The following is a 21,503-nucleotide window of genomic DNA, read 5'->3' on the forward strand; positions in this document are numbered from 1 at the left end:
TAGTTATGATTGCCTGATTGAAGGAAGGATGTAGACACAAGTTCATGGGGAGAGCACAGCCCGTTTCCTGGTGCTGAATTCCGCTGGGATCTATCCTGTGGCCCTTTATCTCAGGGGCACTAAGTCAGAACAACAGTTCTTTATAGAAGATGCTGAATCATTCTTCAACTGGCAGCTTTAGCCCCATAAGTGGGCCCTTGATAAAAGGTGAGGGCGTAATATTAAATTAAATGGCAACTCGGCAAAGACATTTCTTAGAGAATCCGGCTTAATGGGCCCAGACAGATGGGTTGAAGTTAGACATATGGTGGCATGGGGAGAGAGTTCCAGGTGGAGGGAACAATTTATTCAATAAATATTTACCGAGCACTTACTCTGAGCCAGGCCCTGCCACTGGGTGCTGGGGACACACAGATGGCCTTGGCCTTTGAGGAGGTCATGGACTGGGGGGCCAGGTGCACAGACAGATACCAGTGGTGTGGCCAGATGAGGGGCAAACAGGGTGAGGTGGGGGTCTAGGCAGAGGCATCCAAGGCAGCCTGCTGGTCCAAAGGCTCCTGGAGAAGGCGCTCCTAAACTGCCTGTTGAAGGGCACGTAGGGATTTTCTGCATGAAGATGGCACACTGGGGTGGGGAGGAGGGTGTTTTGGGCGGAGAGGACAGCACGCACGAAGGCATGGAGTCAGGGAGAGCGTGATGCTGTGAAGTGGCAACAGCTCAGGGTAGCTGAGCACGCGAGTGAGGAAGGGGGCCGAGATGAGGCCGGGAGGGAAACGGGGCCAGGTCCTCGAGGGCCTCCTGACCTGCTGAGTGTGGGCTTCCTCCTCTAGATGGGGAGAATTTATTTTCTATTTAACCCTCACCCGAGGATATGCTTTTTATTGATGTCAGAGGGAGGAAGGGAGAGAGAGAGAAACATCGATCGCTGCCTCCCACACGGGCCCTGACCCGGGGATTGAACCCGCAATCTAGGTATGTGCCCTGACTGGGAAGTGAAACCGCAACCTTTTGGTGCACCGATGATGCTCCAACCATCTGAGCCACCCGGCCAGGGCAGACGGGGAGGGTTTTCAACAGGAGAATGATATCCGAGTTTAGATGGTGCAGCCCTTTCCTGAGAGGAGCTGGGCTAACCGGGGTGGCCTTTGGCTAACAGACCCACCAGAGGTCCTCATTACCCTGCCTGGAACTTGGTCTGCCTCTGGCTGGGCCCCCAGCTTGGCCACCCAGGACCCTGTGGATGACTATGAATGACAAAGACCTGTCCCACTATGCAAGGCTGGCAGCGATGACCTATCATTTGGAATGACCTTTAGCATCCAAGCCTTGGGCCACCAGGCTGCCAGTGAGCAGCCCACAGAGCAGAGTGGATCCTGCTCCTCAGCACTTGGCTCACCCAGGCCATTCTGATGTCTCTTTATTTCAAAATGAATAAAGCAAGATGGGGCTTGGACAAGCTTGTGAAGATACCTGATGTTTCCAGAAAGTGTCTGCTTTAGGACTTTTTAGAGCAACTGTAGAGGGAGGTAGAAGATAAGAGTTAAACTTATTTAAAACTCTATGTATCTGCCTCTCCCAATATCTGTTTCCATAGAAACAAGTGGAATAAGCCACCAGTTTCAAAGCCAAGTGTAGTCCATGACTTCCAAATCCTCCATTTGCTTCCACAAAAAAGGATGGTAAAAGTGTGGAATGGAGGGCAGTTTGAAATACTCCTCTGTCCCAGACTCCCTGAACTCGACCACTGCCCAAATAGCCAGGAAGGCCCAGCACCCAGCGGGCAAGGAATTATTGACCACTGCCCAAACAGCCAGGAAGGCCCAGCACCCAGCGGGCAAGGAATTCTTGACCACTGCCCAAATAGCCAGGAAGCCCCAGTGGGCAAGGAATTCTTGACCACTGCCCAAATAGCCAGGAAGGCCCAGCACCCAGCGGGCAAGGAATTCTTGACCACTGCCCAAATAGCCAGGAAGGCCCAGCGGGCAAGGAATTCTTGACCACTGCCCAAATAGCCAGGAAGCCCCAGTGGGCAAGGAATTCTTGACCACTGCCCAAAGAGCCAGGAAGGCCCAGCACCCAGCAGGCAAGGAATTCTTGATGGAGGCTGCTTGGTAGCCTGCGGAAACAGCATTCTGCCATTTCTGTATGTGAATACCATACACATGGCTCCCATGGGTGACTGTACAGCACCTAATTCCATCTCTTTTGCAGCCTGCCCGGGAAGCAGATGGGGAAGGCCTCAGGGAGTGCAGGTGGCCTCAGCGTGCTGCCTCAGTGGCTCCCCTGTAGCTCTCCTGGGTGCTCAGTGACCTTGAGTGCTGTCTGCCATTTTGACTCTGCTTCCAAACCATTTCAGAATGACCAAGTGGAGCGCAGGTGGTGGCTTGGTATAGAAGGAAGGCTGTTTTCACACCATCAGTATGCACTGCTTTTACTTTTGGGGAAATTAGCTCAAATTATTTTCCTTAAAAGAAAAAAAGTCCCAGATGGGTGTGTATACACACACATACACAGGGTCAATTCTTGGTTTTCACCTTACTTGATCTAAAAACAGCATTTGATATACTTCATCAAAACTTTCTCCTAGAAACTTTCTTCATTTGGTTTCCTAGAAACCAAACTCATCTGATTTTCTTCTTGTCTCTGTGGCTCTCCCTACAGGTCTTCTTTGCTGTTTCTCTCCTGATCTCCAAACACTGGAGTGTGTGGTTGGTGTGTCCCTGGCCCTTCTCTCTCCTCCATCGGTTTCACTGCACCCCCCTCCCTGTGCTTCATCCAAGGCTTTCAATATCATCTCTATGTTCACTGCATCCAAGTTCCCATCTCCAGCCCACACCTCTCCCTGAACTCCAGACCTGTATGTCCAACACCTACTCACCATCGCCACTAGTAAAGTAGGTGATCAAAAATGGGAAAAAAAATTCTTTTTTGCCAACAATACAAATTACATTTTAAAACCTTTATAACATGCTTGACAGGTTTATCCACACCTGCTATATCTGAAGTACAGAAACAGCTAATATTCCCATCAGACTCTGTAAAGCAGAGGAAGGAAAGGCTGAGATGCAGTGGAGGAGCATCGAGTGTGAGCATGGGGCCGAGTCAAGGGCGGGGCATCTGTCAGTCCTCGCCTTGGTCTAGGGGCATTTGTCTCTGGAAACTTCTCCTTCCTTCTTCAAATTTCCCCCATGCATGGACACATTCTCTCCTGTGCCTCTGCCCATGGATGGCTCTCTCTCCTGGCTACCCCCTTCCTTGGTGACTACCACTTTAAAGTCCCCTTCCCTGGTTCTCCTCCTGTTCCAATCACTGTTTAGTGGTTCCTGGGGCTCTAGTGATAACATTTTCACTTCTTACTGTACCACTCTCTGGGTGACCACACTCATTCCTTCAGCAACCACCCTCAGTGTGCTGACTCTCCCACCAAGTCTCTATCTACTGGGCAAACTGCTCCCTTGTGCCCTAGGACCCTGCATCCAATCATCCAAACCCTTTTGCTCAGAAATGAACCCCTCATGTTCCCTCCCAAACCCATTTCCTCATGCTGTACCCTGCCTCAGTGAAGAGATCCACCATCCACCAACCAGCCAGAGATCTGGGCATTGTCCTTGCTGCCTCCCTGTCCCCACCCCTTGGAGTTAATCAGTCACCAACCCTTACTTAACATCTCTCAAATCCACTTACTTTTCTTTGTTCCTGTTGCAACTGTCCTGCTTTAAGTTGCCATCAGCTCCTGCCTGGATTATAGCAAAAAGCATCTCTGAGCCATCTTGGGCCTCTCGCCTCACCCTCCCATTTGTTCTCACCCTGCAGGCAGGGCAAATTTGATCATGTCTCCTTCCTGATTAATTGTCTTTAATTTTGAAGGTTTAACTTCTCTGCTTATCACACAAGGTGCCTAACAACCCAGCTTTGCCTGCATCATCATTTGCCCTTCCTGTCACCTTCCCAAAGGCACCCTTGGCTTTAGCCAGCAGAGCTAATTTTTATATATATAAAATCTTTAAGCAAAAAAAAAGATACCCTAACTTCATGCTTAATAGTGAGAAATTAGATGCCTTCCCTAAAATTGGGAACAAGGCAAGGATGCCCTCTCTCACCACTTCTATTCAACATTGTACTGGGAGTCCTAGCAAATACAAAAATAAGACAAGATAGGAAATAAAAGGTATACAGATTGGGAAGGAAAAAATAAAATTGTTTGCAGATGACATGACTGTCTCTGTAGAAAGTCCCAAGGAATCAACAAAAAACCTTCCTGGAACTAATAAGCAATTACAACAAGGTTGTAGAACACTAGCTTAATATACAAAAGTCAACTGCTTTGCTATATACCAGAAATGAGCAATTGGAATTTGAACTTAAAAACACAATACTATTTATGTTAGCACCAAAACCAAAATTACTTAGGTATAAATCTAACAAAACAGATAATAGGTATAAGATCTATATGAGGAAATCTATAAAACTCTGATGAAAGAAATCAAAGTAGATCTATATAAATGGAAGGGTATCCATGTTCATGGATAGGAAGACTCAATACTGTTAAGATGTCTGTTCTTCCCAGCTTGGTCTATTGAGATTCAATGCAATCCCAATCAAAAGCAAGTCACTTTGTGGATATCAGCACATTGATTCTAAAGTTTAGATGGAGGGGCAAAAGACCTAGAATAGCGAACACAATATTGAAGAACAAAGTCAGAGAACTCTGATACTATTTAAGACTTACTATAAAACCATAATAATCAAGACAGCGTGGTATTAGTGAAAGAACAGACAAATAGGTCAATGAAACAGAATAAGAGCCCAGAAAGAGACCCACACAAATATTAGTCAATTGACTCATGACAAAGATGCAAAGGCAATCTGATGGAGAAAGACTATTTTCGACAAATAGTGCTCAAGCAACTAGGCATTTATGTGCATAAAAATGAATCTAGACACTGACCTTGCATCTTTCAAAAAGTTACCTCAAAATGAATTAGAGACCTAAATGTAAAATGAAAAACTATAAAACTTCTAGAAGCTAATAAGAGAAAATCTAGGTGACCTTGGGTTTGGCAATGAATTTTTAGATGCAGCACCAAAAGCATGATGCATGAAAGAAATAGTTGAGAAGTTGGACTTTATTAAAAATAAAAAAATTATGCTCTGCAAAAGACAATGTTGAGAGAATAAAAAGACAAGATATAGTCTGAGAGGAAATATACCTGGCACATGACAGAAGCTATGTAAATATTTATTATATGACAGTGAGTGAGGATGTGGCACTGGGATGCCTCCAGTGGGACTTCAGAATCCGATTTTCATCCCCTGGACACTTGCATTACTCTCCCTGGGCGACCACCTCCATTTATCCTTCCTGTTATTCTCAAACCCTTCATCCTGTTTATTTATCAAAATCTATGTGATCTAAAATAATTATGCTTATTTATCTGCATGTCTATCAGCCTCCACTAAACTGTGGGTGCCATGAAATCAAAGGCCATGGCTGCAGCGCTCACCTCTGTCTCCCTAGTGGAAGATGGAAGATGCATGTGGGAGTGCTGGGCTGGGCAGTGAGGGCTATTGCTCAGCCATCACCCTGTCCTGGAGAAGCTGGCAGTCCACTGGGAGTGGGTGAGGTGGGCAAGGGGTGCATTCAACACAGATGAACAGCATGCTAAGTGTCCCCACAGAGGAATGTTCAGGATGCTAGGGAAGGGAGTAGGGAAGGGCAGGCTTGTAAATCTGGTAGATTCAAGGAACTCAGGGACACATCCACAGAGGTAACACAGGGGCCTGGTACTGAAGTCCATTTACTTGTCAGAGAAGGTTCCAGAAGGGGGGAAGCATGAACATTGGCTTAAAAATGAAACACAGAGCAAGGGCCGTGAATGGAATCCAGACATGTTCAGAGTATCCAGAGCAATCTAAGGCATCTGAGGCAGATAAGAGGAAGAGAGAACAGAACACAAAAATCTCTGATCACCTCTCCTCCAAGAGTAGACTTTCTCTCTTGCTGGGGGTCCTAGAAAAAACAGTCCCTGGAAGAGAATTTAGGACACCTCATCCCCTGGGTACGCCATTCAACCATCACACTGTGTCTGACAGAAACAACTGACAGCTTAGTGCTGTTTGGTGGAAAAAAGACAATAAACCAACAATAAACCGACAGGCCTGTGGGTCGACAAATCAAAGGGTTCTGCTACCATGGCAACAGAGTGACAGGGCAACCCTAAAATAAGAGAAAAAGAGGAACAGACCAGAAAAGGTTCAGAGAGAAATCTCAGTAGATACCTGGAGGGAAATACAGAGACAGAGCATGTGGGTTGAGAGCCAGAGCAGGCTCTCCTCCAGCCCCACCAGGGAAGGTCTGGATGCCCCGGGCAGGAGCCTCCACCATCTCAGACTCAGTTTTCTCACCTCCACAGAGAAGCATTTCTGTGGCAGCCCGCAGCTCCTCAGTTTGAGAACCATTGCCCTGGAAGGCATGGCAAGGGCTAGCGTTCTATGCACAGAGCTCCAGAGCAGCAGTACTTATTACAGAAAGGACGGAAGAAAGATACAATGGGTGATAGCAAACCATCACTTATAGGGATCAGACTGCACAAGGCTGATCTCCTTTAAAAGGTCCAGGGGGACAGGCTTCCTAGATCCATTTCTGGAGGCTGCTGACTCAAGCTGACTCCATATACATCCCACCAACAGCTGGAGCCTGGGGAACCCCTAGTGAGTACTCGGCCCCAACCTTAACCTTGAGTGGAGCCACAGCGTCCGTGTCCTCACCTGCCCTTGGGCTCAGCATCAAGCCAGCTGGGTCCGGTTTCTGTCCATCTGCCCTGCTCCAGGTCTTCCCACGGGCTCTGTTTAGCCTCCCTTCCCTCTCTACATCCGGGGCCCTCAGTCAGCCGTGACTACAATTCCAGTCCTCATCTGTATAATGTGGAGACACTTCCCTGCTCCACCAGCTTCACAGATGTGGCCAAGGACTAAAGGCCTATGAATAGCCCTAAAAACTGCAAAGCGCTATGACGTGTTGAAAGGCATGGGCAGGGTAGGGGGTGAGAGGGCAGTCAGCGGTGTTGCCACTAAACTGCTGGGTAAGCTTGGGTAAGCTATATAACCTCGCTGGGTTTCCATTTCCTCATCATTTGAATGGGATTACAACTATTCCACAGTTACTGAGGACACGATGAGTTAACACACAGTTAGCTATCATTGTCATCATCATCACACCCCTATTAGCATCACCGTGGTGACTATCATCACCGCACTAGCCCGGGGCCCAGGTAACCCATGGCAGCTCTTCCTGGTGCAGACATTCTGTCTGCATTTCCAAATCCTGGTGGTGGGTGAGGAATTCCCTCAGGGTGATTGGGGGGCAGGACTGCTCCTTTGCCACCTGTTCAGATGAATGGTGAACAGAAATCACCTCCCTTCTGGAAACAGCCTGTCTACCCATATGACCTCAGCTGAGCTCCTGCCCCCCGATCCATGGCACGGTCAGTGCTGGGTCTGTCTGGGTCTGTTTCCTCCCAGGATGTACGCCTAAGGCGAGGAGACGGAGCTGCACAGCCCTAAATCTCCCTCCTAAATCCACGCCGTCAGGACGGCATCCTCACCACCGCTCCGACTGCAGAATTTCTCACTGGGCTGAGTAAACCCTGTCTGTCTCCAGACAAACGGGGCTGGGTACCTTATTTGCTAGAAAACCTTCTTCAGAAGGATAAACACTTCTGTCCCCAATGCATAGAACGACCATTTCCAGGTTAGTTTAAGAATTCACACTGAAAGCCACAAAAAGATTTCCCTAACCATGCAGAGGGAGAACTGGAGAAAATTCCAGTTTTCTCAACAGAATTTGTTACGCCATAGGGAAATCGTAGCATACAGCACAACCCAAGCAGCCAGCTCACTCCAACAAGTGCGTCTTTAACTGTTTCTCAAAGAAAATCAACAAAAACACACCTCCCTAATCTTGAACTTCCCTAATCTGGAGCATCCTAGGAAGTCCACTGAGTGAAGGGCAAGGCCGAATGCAAGACTATTCCAATATGTGTTTAACAGTACTTTTATGTAAGGTTCTGTATTTTAACAACAAATTTCTGATATCAAATGTGTAAAAAGAAATCTATTATCACTTTGAAAATCATACAATAACTCAAAGGAGCTCTCAGCCTGCTTAATCCCTAGTAGCACTCGTTAGGGAACTTATTTTAAAGAAGAAAATAACAATGCAATGTAGTTTCTGGACAGACAGATCATATAAACAGAGATTTCTACAATGTGCAGAAAATATACTCATTTAAGTGGCCCAACATTTCTGCTAAATTCTGCATATATCAATATACCTAGACAAGTTCTTTCACCATTTCCTCCCCCAGGGGTGACGACCTTATACCTGGCCTTCCTGAAATAATGTGTGTCTCAAATGCAAGGAAACAGAAATAATGAGGTGTTCCTGATAGAGAATGTGGGCCCATATGGACCTGTGGTGATTTCCCCACAACCACCTTGATTTCTTCTCAGGAAGTGCACCTTGGGCAGCCCATGTGTCTGGGAGCAGCACCCCGCAGGCCTCCCTCCTGTTGGTGCCCGGCACTTACCTCCATGCTGTATCTCTCCACCGTCCTTCTCAGGGGGTCCACAGCCTGCCAGCAAATCAGGATGCACAGGTCAATCAGCAGCATGCCCCCGACGATCACAAGCAGTTTCTGGTCCTTGATTATCTGCAGAGGGCAAGAGCAGAATACATGGTTGTGAGAGACAGCTTCCCAGGTACAAGCTGAGGGGCCAGGCCAGCGGAGGCACCTTCAGTTTGAGAATCTCCTGAGTCTCCATCATCTATAGGACAAATCAGCCAAGCTCCTCTGCTTGACATTCAAGGTCTTTCCTAAGCTTGGCCTGGTTGCTCCTTACACACATGTGGCACTTCGTTAAGCCTGGCAACTCCTAGTCTGTGGCCCTGCTGTGATTTTCACCTCCCACTCCTTTTTAGGGGCTGGTTCTTTTGTCCGAAACACTTTTCTTTTGGTCTGGCAAACTCCTAATAATTCTTAAAGACTCAGATCCATTATCCCTTCCTCTATGAAGTCCCCTCTCACTCCCACAGCAGAGCTAACTAATCTACAGCACTGTTCACATACTTATCAGGAGTAGTAATAGTAGTAAGAACAAAAGGAAGAATAGCTAGCATTTAATGAGCACTTACTCCGTGCCCACCTCTAGGTTGACTGCTTTACATACGTCACCTCATATATAAAGACACATATTATCTTTCCCATTTTATGGATGAAGAAACAGGCTAGTGCAGGGTTAAAGAACTTGCGCAGTTTAATACCTCTACTAAGAGGTGAAGCCCAGATTTGAACCATGTTCCTTTTATCTCCAGAGTCCATACCCTACAATATTTACAGCACCAACCCGACATTATATTAGGTTGTATACACGTCTGCCCTCCTCAGTAAACATTTATTTGTGTACCCTCAGTACCTAGCAGGGCTTGGCACGCAGTAGGGAGTTTGATGGATTGAACTGAGATGAAGGAATATAAAAAGAAGAAATATAACTTCCATCCGTCTTTGCAGCCTGTGGGATCTTTATTACACTGAAATTCCCACCCCACTTTCTGTCCGTTTGACAGGGACTGGCCTGGGGACAAACGCTGTCAGTGCCAAAGCTAACTTGTGTTTCACTCACTGCATGTTTATGTGCCATCCCCCACCCCCAATAAAAGCTAATGTGATGAAGTAGTTCTAGAAAAGATTATAGAAAAAGAAACAAAGCTGAGGCAGAAGCTTAAGAAATATCACCAGGTCTGGCTTTTAATGATTAAAGCCATTTTTAAAGGAGAAATAGAAACTCAAGGGGCCTCTCTGCAGCTGAGCCACGAAAAGAAACAGGAAGAAAGTATCTCTGAGTTATTGCTGAAGAGATCCAATCCACCAAAACCACTTTACCTGGGGGCGAGCCTTGGTTGGCAAAGCCTTCTCCTTAAGATTTTCCAGAAGCATCTAGTGAACGGCTGATGCTTTTGCATAAACCCAGCTAATCTTTGTCCTCTGGGGAGCTAAGCAACTCTGTGCCAGCCTTGAGAACTTGGGGCAAAAGGAAGAAATGCCCGAGGGGCTTGGGACTCCGAGGACAGGCTGGCAAGGTGATGCTCACCCAGGGCGGTTTGAGCCCCCAGGCATTTGCCCACGCTGCGCCTGACCCTTGGAAGGTCTTTCCCCAACCTTTCTGCTGGCACCCTCCTACCCTGAAGTCCCTATGAGTAGCCACTTCATGCTGTATCCGTGATAATCTGACTCATGTCTGTCACCCTACTACACTGTGAGCTCCGTGCCGCTTGGTTTTTGCTAATGGCCCTATTCTTAACACCTGTCTGAGGCCGGCCCAGAAAAAGCACTCAGTACGCACTGGCCGATGGGCGATGCTCTAAGAAAACATGCCCGAGCACTCACTCGGTGCCAGGCCCCGTGCTGGGCACTGGCAACACAGAGGGGGCAGACCCTGGCGCTGCCCTCCAGGGTCGGCAGGGGAGACAGACCTGTCACGGATGATTACAAGACGGTGCTGGAAGAGAGGAAGTGGCTTCACGGGAGGAGCTGGAGGCCACTGGGGGCTGGGCAGAAGGGAGAGGAGGCAGCATTGCAACATCACGGAGCTGGGAGAGCTTCCTGGGTGGCAGTGAGGGAGGGACTACATCATGTCACCCCCGGTCTACAGTCTCCTGTGACTCCCCATCGCCCACAGACAAATCCAGCCGAGCTCTTCTGCTTGGCATTCAAGCCTTTCCCAAGCTTTGTCCGAACACTCTCCAAACACCTGCACTGCACTGATGCTTGACCCCTCCCTACTGTGTGACTGAGTTGTGTTTTTCACCCTCAGGCCTTTGTAGGTGCTGGTTCTTTTGTCTGAAACACCCTGTAGTTTCTGTGAGAGGCTTTGTGTGTGGCTGGGTGTGAGTGGGGTGGGTTGGGGGTGGTGGGAGACAGAGCTAGCTGGAGGGGGGCAGCTTCTGTGACATAATGGGACCTCAGGAGGATCCGCTGGAGGTCTGAGCATCTTTCAGCATTGGTGTGATGGGAGCAATCTGCAGCACTGAGGGGTGGACCCGAGGCGGGAACCTGTGGTAGGAGACTAGTTAGAAGCTACGGCAGTTGTCCTGGTGAGCAAGGGGGAGGCTGGATGCAGAGCAGTGACTACCAGGATGGACAGGAGGATGCCGGAGCCACAAACACTGGGCATCCTCCTGTCCAGCCAGTTTCAGCCTCTCAGTCCTTTCCCCCTCCCCACACTTCCCCCACCGGTAAGTGCCAGCACCTCCAGACCCTGTTGTCGCTGCCACAGCTTTCCCATGTGACTAAAGGCGACTACTCTTCCCATAGTCTTACTTCCAGGAGACAGTGACCTTGAACTTGCTCAGCAGTGCCAATTTTTCCTGGTTCCCTCCCGAGAGCTCATGAGGTGCAGGAGTGTGGAACACCTTACACTCCAGCACACAAAACCTTGGGTCTGTTGGGATTGAACAGTCTACATTGGACAAGAAGTGGCACATTGAAGGGAAGGAGCTGAGAAACACGGGGTGGGCCACACTCAGGGAGCCACCTGAAAGGGGAGGAGATCTCCCTTCTGAGTGGGTGCAGCCCCTCTTCTGCTGCTGCCTGAATGGGAAGGCACCCATGTGGCACAGCTGGCCTTAAAAGATGGGCACCAGAACTTACCTTTGGTAAATGTGATAGTAAAGTCTTTCTAATTTTAAGGCTTTACTGAAATTAGAAAGCCTTAAATCTGAGGCTTTGGAAAGACAGTGGAAAGACAGAATTTGGGATTATGTGGACCTGGCTGGAGTCCTCGCTGTATCTCTTGCTACCTGTGTGATCCTGGGCAAATCACTTCCTCTCTCATTCTGCATTTCTCATTTATAAAATGGCAAGGAGCAGGGGGACACAGGGAGCAGGGAGGCTCATGTATCATCTCTAAGTATGGTGTCAAGGGAAGAGCATGGGTTTTGGATTTAGAAGACCTCATTCTAATCCCAGCTCTTGACAAATGTGATCTTGGGCACGCTGCACATCGTGAGGCTCATTTCCACCTCTAAAACTGGGACCACTGAGCCCTAAGCTGCAGAGTTCATATAAGAGTAAAATAAGAAATATGGAGAGCACCTAGCTACAGTGTCTGGCACAGAGAAGATGCTCAACAAATGGTAGCTATTTGTTTACCATTACTTGGGTTTTGACAATTAGAGATTCTGTTTATGCGCCTGACAGTGACATCTAGGGGCAAAATGTGATACTGCACCTCAGCTCTACTAGATCCAGGACGAATTATCACACTGATGGATCCATGGTAGGAAGATTCTGAGAATGAGGCAAGGATGTATTTAATTTCCTTTGGGCACCCAAGATTATATAACTAGTCGTAAGATGCAAACTCAGATCTGATTCCAGAACCCGGTGCTTACTCATTCCTGGGTGCCTTTGCCTCAACTCTCACTCAGTGAGGATGGAGCACTAGTAACCTCCTAGCCTCAGAGAGAGAATAAAGTGTGATGGCATCAATGTGCAGTGATGTAGCACAGAGGAGTTTTGAAGAGAAAGCTGAAAAATAAGGAAGTCAGAGAAGGTGAGGTGAAACTTGAGAGCTGGCCTTGCCTAATGTGAGGATTCTTTGGAGCCCAGAATTTGTACGGTCAGGTCAGTGCTATATTTTAAATTTAAATTTTAGATCTCTTTTAAAAAGGCTATTTTAAATCACCTCTCCTTGATCTTGTGTTGTGTATATGCATGGGTATTTATTTAATTATTCACAATTAGTCTCCCTCACTATCATGCATACTCCAAATATCAGGGCAGGATATTTATGTTCTGTCCATATCCCGTGCCTAGAATAGAACCTCACTCAGAGTAGGCACTCAATAACTTTTTCTGCAATTAATAAATGAAATGTAGTTTAAACCCATTCAGTCACAAACACTGGTCAAGTGTCAGGCTTTGGAAATGAGCCAGTTTCCTCATCTACAAAATGGGGGCGATAACTTCACAAACCACATTAGATTACCAGAGCCTGGCTTACAATTACTGTTCAACAGATGTCAGATATTATTATTAAATGTCATTTCCCATTGTTGTTACTGTCTGCAACAGAATCAAATCATATTTGTAGTGAACTTCCTCTGTCCTCAGAAAAACCCATCTGCCCCACAGGAGAAGGTCCCATCTCTGAGTTACTGCTCTCAACTCAATGTTTCAATTCGGTCCTAGTAAGAGGCAGAATAAAGATGGCAGTGAGGCTTCTCAATCCAAGATCTTGTGATTGGCCCTTAGAAAAAAGGGTAATATGCTATCAAAATACTGAATTTGGGATCATCAAGTTACCATGTGTGAACAAGCTTCTTTTCCTTTAATGTCTTTAAAGATGTGCCCATATGGGTGGAGCTTGTGTATGTGCATTTGGGGAGGGAAGGCCATGGCGGGTGGAGGGAAGAGGAAGGGGGCCAGGGAAGGAAGAAAAGGGTAAAAAGGCCGTATGAGAAGAACGCATGATTGCACTCACGGGCTTACGCATCCAGTGCGTGTGTCAGTAAAAAAATTAAGGGGTCCACTTCAATAAAAAAGTCTAAACTTAAAAAAACCAGCCCAGCCAGGTGTGTCTCAGCGGCTGAGTGTCGACCTAGGATCCAGGCGATCAGGGTTCGATTCCCGGTCAGGGCACATGCCCGGGTTGTGGGCTCGATCCCCAGTTGGGGGCGTGCAGGAGGCAGCGGATCAATGATGAATCTCTCTCTCTCCCTCTCCTTTCCTCTCTCTGAAATCAGTAAAGATATATTTAAAAAAACAAAACAAAACAAAAAACCCAGCCCAGCCAGTGTGGCTCGGTGGTTGGGCATCAACCTATGAACCAGGAGGTCATGGTACGATCCCAGTGGGGGACCTGTGGGAGGCAGCCAATCAACGACTCTGATCGTTGACGTTTCTCTCTCTCTCACTTCCTCTCTCTGAAATCAATAAAAACATATTTAAAAAAATTAAAAATAAAAATGAAAAAACCCAATAAAATAAAACAATAAAAACCAATCTTGGCTATATAAAAGAAAATCACGGATAATTCAATCCCAGTCTTGCCCTGCAACTACCACAACCCTTTCAAAACAATCTGATTCCCAGGCCTGAGGTTCTGATATGTGTATGAGATACATTTCTCTTCTATACCTTTAACCTCCTCTAATTTGGTTGATAAATGCAAACTTGCCCCTGAAATAACTAGAAAGCCTAGAGCAAAAGGTTTCTCATGCTGGAATGGTGTGTTCATCTGGCCTTAATCGTTTTCACAACAGACAAAACTGGTCACCAAATCTGTACTGAGAGCCTTTGGCAATTTCTCAGATAAGACCCTTCCCTGGACGCCTGGGCCCACCACCAGCCTGAGCTCTCAGTTGCTCAGCCTCCCAGGGGTGCAGCAGGTCCCCTGGGCTCAGACAGTGCAGCAGGGTGTGGCCACATCACGGTTCCTCTTCTGGGGAGCTTTCAGACAACTGAACTCCTACAGTCTCCTTGACATGTTTTGTCAATTGTTACCAGACAATCAGTGTTCTTGCTCACTGATCATATGAGTAATGGAACATAAAGGCTGGTTCTTTATTACAGATCACAATATGGATGAATCACATATTGGCACAGAGGAATCGACACTGCGACTCTTCCAAGCCAGGATGGAGCTGTCATAGTGGCAGCGCCTCTCTCTAACCAGAGCCGCGGAGCAGGAGGGCCCAGAAGTCCCTTGGTGCCTCTCAAACTTTGGCTTCGTCAGCATCGCAGGGAAGGGCTGGTGAGAAACATTTTCCTGGGCTCCAACCAGGATTCTCAGGGCTGTGGTGGGGGTAGAGAGTGGGAGCTGAGAGTCTGCATTTCCAACAAGCTCCTAGATGCTGCCACTGCTGCTGCTGCGGCTGGTCCAGGCCTCACTGTGTCGCCATGATCTAGACCAGAGCTCTCCCACCTGGCTGTTGGTACCACCTGGGAAAGTCCAAAAACTCCTGATGCTCAGCCCCAGCCTCAGAGTTTGGTTTCAGCTGGTCTGGGCTGGTTTACCTCTTGTAGTTTCCACTTGACTGCACCGTGCAGCCAGGGCTGGGAAGGGTGGCCCACTAGGCTTCTCATCTTGCAGACAGAAGGAAGCTGTCACCAGTGCTGCTGAGGCCCAGTGAGGGAAGGGGCCCTACAAATGAGCATGGGGAGTGGGTGGCCAAGCGGGGCCCTTTCCTCTCTCTAAATGCAGCCTGCAGTTTTCTCAAGGCAGCCTAGTTTGGTGCAGGGGGCAGAGAAGGGCGGATATGCCCCCCTCCACTCTGGGGAGCAGCTCCTAAAGCAGCCCTTGCAGTGGAAGAGGCAGGTGGTGAAGATGAGGAGCGAGAGGTGCCGCTGGGCGCCAGGCAGAATCAGCGCAGGAAACACCACCATTTCAATATGTCCCCACTTTATAGATAGGGAAACAGAGGCCCTGAAAGGTAAAGAGGTTTGCGGGAACTCCCATGGCAGGTCAGAGGGGAAGCAGGGAGTAGATGCCTACTCTCCTGCTCCGCCTGCTGGCCCCTCACGGTCTTGGGCACACCTGCTGTCTGCCACAGGGATGGGGCTCATAACTCGTTAACCGGATGGCACATGCAAGTTTGGGGTGAAGAGTCGGAACAACAGGTGCCACGCTCCAAAGTGGGATGAGACCACAATGCAGGGTCTGCAGAGGAGATGTTTGTAAACAGGTTATACCCACATCAGGGGTTTAAAAAGTAAATGTATGTGTGGGAGGGGGGGTTTGGGGAGGTTGAATCAAGAAGAGGATTTTTGGACCCTGGCCTGGTTGCTCAGTGGGCTGGAGCATCGTCCTGATACGCCAAGGCTGCAGGTTTGACCCTGGTCAGGGCACATACAAGAATCAACCAATGAATACATAAGTAAGTCAAACAACAAAACAATGTCTTTTTTTCTCTCTCTCAAATCAATAAATTAATAAAAAAGTGTAGTATTTGATAAAAAGAAAAAAAGAGGGTTTTTGGAAAGAGGTGTCATGAGGTTACGAGACCCCGCCCTCAAGATGAGAGGATGGGGGTGGGGGGAAGGTTCCTCCTTGACCTCAAATCAAGAGAGAAGCTTTAAGGAGAACACTCGGGGGCTTGGTTGACAGGGGTCCCTGCAGCCTAGGGGACCCAATGAACTGATGCCTGACTATTGTCTGAGAAGCCTATGAGGGGGTGACAGGCTGGCCAGGAGCCCTTGAGGTGGGGGAGGGGGCAAAAAAAAAGGGGCGGCTGCTATAGCGGGATCAGCCCCAAATCCTTAAGATTGTAGAAGTGAAGGATGCATGAGTGCCTCCTGCACAGCAGAAGTGGCCCACAGGGCAAGGGGGGGCTGTGTGGCCCTGAGCAAGACAAGCTGGAGGGTGAGCTGAGCACAGGAGTGGGGGAACTGCAGATGCTCGGGCAGAGGAAGAAGCCACAAATGGCCAACTGGCACAGTAGCTCACCCATGTCAAGGACACTGCTGAAGAGAAAGTAATGGGGGCTTTGAAAAACCCACAAAGACACCCAGGTGAGTCTAAAGGGCCCGCTTAACCCCTGCCAGGCCCAGCAAGCCTGATGTCAGCTACTGGCAAGTAAGGTCATTCCTGCCCCTTCCACTACCCCAAGCTCCAACTCTGGAGGGTTCAGAAACATTGGGAATGGGATGATGGGGAACAAACTCAGGCTGGCAAAAGAGAGAAACAGCCCACTTGCACCCCCTCTTCCAGGGCAGGTGGCAGGCGTGCCACAGGCCTGAGCTGGGGGAGGGAGAAGCTGTGCCTTTGAATGCAGTTTGAAGTTTTGGATATTATGATGGACTCCACATATTAGCTGCTGACCAGAGGACCTTCAAAAGTCATGAGACTTGCCCCAAATTTCATCTAGGAACAAGGGAAGAACACCACCACTGAAAGAGTGAAAAGGACAGTGATGGAGAAAGTTTCTCTCTGACATCCTAAGAGTCAAACTTAGTCAGCATGCTGGTTACACTCAACCACATTGGTGACAAATGCTTTCCACCCACATGCAGACAGAACTCCTGTCTTCCACGAGCCTCTTTGAACATGGAATGATTAAATCAGGTCCCTGCCCTGTGTCACTCCCTGCTTTCAAGGGCTCCCAGTGCCCAAAAGTTAAAAGTTCAGATTCCTTACCATGACTCCTGCCTTCCCCTGGAGCCTCCTCGTGCACCATCCCCATGAACCCTGTGGCCCAGCTACACTGAGCCTCTTTCAGCAATAAGAACATAACCCTTCTCTCCCCTGGCCTCTGCACATGGTTCTTTCTACAAGGCTCGAAAACTCCCCAGCCTCTGCCTGGCTAATCCCCACTCACCCTCTGGACTCAGCAAAGTGACACTTCCTACATGAAGCCTTCCCTGAGTGCTCACACCCCAGCACCCCCTCCATATATCCCCAAAGAGGCCTTATCACTGTGCATAGGAAACCCTTTGTTAACCGATTTCCCCAGGTTACTGAGGTGTAGAGGGGGTGGGGCGGGGCAGGGCAGGGATTGTGTTTATCTTGAATCCCCAGCAAACAGCCCAGTGCCTGGCACATAGTAGGTGCTTAATAAATATCTGTTAAATAAATGCTAAGAGGACACTGCAGACACCCTGAAGCAGGAGTGATTACCTTCTTCTTCATCTTTACATTTTTGAAGATGGCGTGGACCCTCCATGTCTTTGCAAACATTGCCCCGAAGGCGGTTGTGTAGCCCACGGTGAGAATCCAGGTCCTGACCTAGAGGCCATGAGAAAACACATGCATTAGCATCTCCTAGGTGGGCCAGCCTCCTCAATGTTGTGAGTTTCCCAACAGAACTCTAGATGATGGGGACAGATGCTCTACATATCACAGAGTTTTACTAGTATCCACAGTCTTTCAGTCACCTTCCAATTTGATAGACATTTAGTTCTATCAGCCACTTGCCAAGACCCAGGGCCCTGGGCACAGAGGGCATTTGAGATTCAAATCCTGCCTTCGTTGGTCCCCCAAGGAAGCCAGCCATAGAGAGAGGCATGGAGGGCTCCAGGACTACTAAGGGATCAGTGAGAGCAACAGAACAGCCCTCTGACTGTCCCTCTTTCATTCCTTCCTTGAGTGCCTTCCATGTGGGGAGAGACCTGCAGAGGGGAACATAATCGCTAACTTCTCTGTCTTTTCACCTGAGTCTGCAGGAGACCAGGCGGTCCCAGGAACCTCTTCTATGGGTCCCGTGCTCTGGGCAAGGGATAGAGGAAGTCAGTAAGCCACAGGGGCTGAGACTGGACAAGTGGACGAGCCTGCTTATGGGTCTTCTCCAGTGCTCAGCAAACCTGCCACTCTGGCAGAGCAGGGCGGGACTTGGCCAGAGCTGGTCCTGGGGGGTACACCTGATTGGCAGCTGCACCAGACCAGTTCCAGCCATCATGAGGGGCTGCTCAGTTAGGGAGGAAGGCCAGAGGAAAAGCGTTTTGCCCTTCCCACTCCCCACCAGGGCCTATTTCCTCAGGCATTTGGAGAAAGAAAGGAGCTGATGCTACCCAGATTCTGCTGCTCAGCAATGCGCCCTCCCCTGCCCCCTGCCATGGTTAGGCCGCTCGGCTCCTACTGCGCTGTGCAGCCTCAGGAGTCTGGTTACTCAGTGCCAGGACAGCCTGGCCCCACAGGTCTCTGCTTAGGACTAAGGCCCCGTCTGGCTGCTGCCTGTTCCCCAGGCCAAAGATGTGCCCTGATCCCCAGCCCTGGGCTGGTGGCTGATGGGAACTGCCAGCTTTGATAGGCACCAACAGCCTGGATCCCCGAAGGCTGGGAAAGGCCAGTCACCATCTGTTAGGTTTGGGAGCCTCCTGGATGCCCATTCCCTGCCTGCACTGTCATCATGGCCAGGCCCCACCTCTCCAGACTTCACCCTCACCAGCTGGACTGGACACCCTCCAATAGCCAGGACAATCGCCTAGCTCCAGGCTGGGCCCCACATCATGGCCCAGCCCTGGGCTGTGTGCCACTGGGGCCTCCTGCTCACTGGGACAAAAAAGCCATGTGCCCTGTGAACTCTTGTTCCAGGCTTTGGTTTTTCCTCTGCCTTTCCTCAGCTCTGTTGAGCTAAATCTCCTCTCAGAAGTCCCCACGTCCCTCAGCTGAGCACAGCAAGAAGGTGGATGTGGTAAGAGAGAAAGGCAGCTGGGTTGGAGCAGACAGGGCAGGCCCTTGGTGTCCAGTGGAGTTGGATGCAGCAGGTTTGCTGTCAGCACATGAAATGTTCCTTCCGAGTCCCTTCACTCTGCCTTTTCAGAAATTTGGCGCTCCAGCTTTTCAGAGACAAAGCATGTCCTCTTCCTACTTTATTTGTGAAAATAGGAACTGGCTGGGTAGACCGCAGGCTGACCCCTCTAATCCAGAAAGGATGACAGCATTGCAGTTATTTTTCAGAAACATGGACCTGTGAGGCGTGGATGCTGACAATGTATAGGTGAGCACTTAGCCCTTTTTTTTTCAATTTTAAAAACAAGGAGAAATCAGACAGGCAAGAATGAATCACAGTCCTTTAGAGAGGGCATAGGATGGCCACTATTACCCACATTATAATACGAGTATGCAAGAAAAGTAAACTGTTTACAATAGCTGCAACATTGGAAGGAGCCAATTATTGCAAATTTAGGCCTGAGTTCATTCAATGACCAGCTCATACATTCCTAGTCTGTTAGGGTTGCACAGGACCTTATGGATCATCTCATTCATTCATTTGTTCATTCCTTCTTATGTTCATTCAGTAAGTATAGGTGCTCCTCCTCTTATGCAATGGGGTTATGTCCCAATAAACCCATCGTAAGCTGAAAATATCATAAGCTGAAAATACATTTAATACACCTAATCTACTGAACATCACAGTTTAGCTTAGCTACCTTAAATGTGCTCAGAACACTTCCATTAGCCTATGGTTGGGTAAAATTATCTTGCTGCTGCTGCCCAGCATCATGAGAGATATTGTACCACATATCCTCAGCCCAGAAAAAGATGAAATCCAAAATTTGGAGTAGGTCTCTATTGAATGTGGATCACTTTTATACCATCGTAAAGTTGAAAACTCCTAAGTCCAAACCAGTATAAGTCGGAGATTGTATTATTAGGCCAGAGGCGAAGGTACATATGATTAAAAACAAACAAACAAAACAACAACAAAAATCAGGGTGATGTTTTTGGAGCCATCACTGAGTGAGAAAACCACTTTGCAGGTGAAGCAGCTGAGGCTCAGCATTTAGGATGTTTTTCTCAACAATGTCACACGGCTCCGGCCAGGGCTGAGCCTGACACTCGGCGCCTTGTCCCAGTCCAGCCCTGTCTCCCCCACGCCACTCTCCCTCCTCCTCACACGGAGTCTCCTTAACCCAAACCAGGTTCATCCACGCCCAGGAGTCAGCTGCCAAAGGGACAGGACACACGGGGGTGGCTGACGGCCTGGGGACACTCTCCTGGGTGATCTCAGCACACTGTCCAAGTGAATGGGCTGCCACGACTGTTAAGACCAATGGCTTTCATGCACGTTGACCATGTTCTCCTACCAGAAAACAATTTTCAACAGGAACATACACAGAGCATGGAAATTTTAAAAGGATGGTAAAGGGTGAAATAGTATCATTTTTACCTCATCACGCGGCTGACAAAGATCTCTTATTTTGGGTAGAAGTGTCATTCCAATGTGCTTAGCATTATTATATTTGCTTTGACTTTTTTTTTTTTAAGTAGTCATTTTCAGGCCACTTGTCTATTTTGTGAGGGCTAAATTCATTATGACTCAATGATATAAATGACTTAGGTTAGCTAAAACTCAATAATATAAATTGAACCTGGCATCTGGAGTGTCTTGCCACATACTGAAAGCAAAGAATGGTTGAAGGATTTCCTGGGCAGAAAGAGTTGCAGGCATAGTAGACTGTTTTCAGATGGGCCTGCTGGCAAGGTTAGCCCTGAAGCTGCTGTCTGGGAACCTAGATTGGGGGGGTTCCCATCATTCCCTCCATGGGTGACCCTGTGCCCGAACTGTTTGTGCAAACAGCATGGTTAATATTACACACCTGCTTTCCTTCTGGGGGTCTGGAATTTTGGTCTGTGCTAGGCAGAGGGGGCCTGTGACCCACCCCCGATAACCCTGAGGGGCGCTGAATGTGTAGCGAGCTTCCCTGGTAGACAGCATCTCGCACGTGTTGTCACAATTCGTTGCTGGAGAATTAAGAACATCCTGTGGGACTCCACCGGGAGAGGCTCTTGGAAGCTTGCACCTGGTTTTCCCTGGTCTTCGCCCCCTGAACCTCTTCCCTTTGCTGATTTTTCTTTATATTCTTTCAATGTAATAAATCATGGCTATGAGTACAACTAACGCTGAATCCTCCCTGTGAATTATGGAGCCGGGATAGTCTTGGGGAGTCTCAACGCAACGCCCCATCACTCTCTGATGTAACGGATTGACCAACACTCCGCTC

General features: G+C 48.5%; 1 protein-coding gene across 1 annotated transcript in view; it reads right to left on the minus strand.

Annotated features, from left to right (window-relative positions):
• GABBR2 (gamma-aminobutyric acid type B receptor subunit 2) overlaps positions 1 to 21,503 on the minus strand; it is a 298,825-nt gene that overhangs the window by 33,914 nt on the left and 243,408 nt on the right. Inside the window, exons 12-13 of the mRNA XM_016223063.2 lie at positions 17,677 to 17,784; positions 8,589 to 8,711 (exon numbers count right to left, since the gene is read on the minus strand). Coding sequence (XP_016078549.2) covers positions 8,589 to 8,711; positions 17,677 to 17,784 — 231 coding nt within the window. The remainder of the gene's footprint in view (positions 1 to 8,588; positions 8,712 to 17,676; positions 17,785 to 21,503) is intronic.

The sequence above is a fragment of the Miniopterus natalensis genome, chromosome 12 (assembly GCF_054644295.1).
Source record: "Miniopterus natalensis isolate mMinNat1 chromosome 12, mMinNat1.hap1, whole genome shotgun sequence".
Classification (NCBI taxonomy): domain Eukaryota; kingdom Metazoa; phylum Chordata; class Mammalia; order Chiroptera; family Miniopteridae; genus Miniopterus; species Miniopterus natalensis.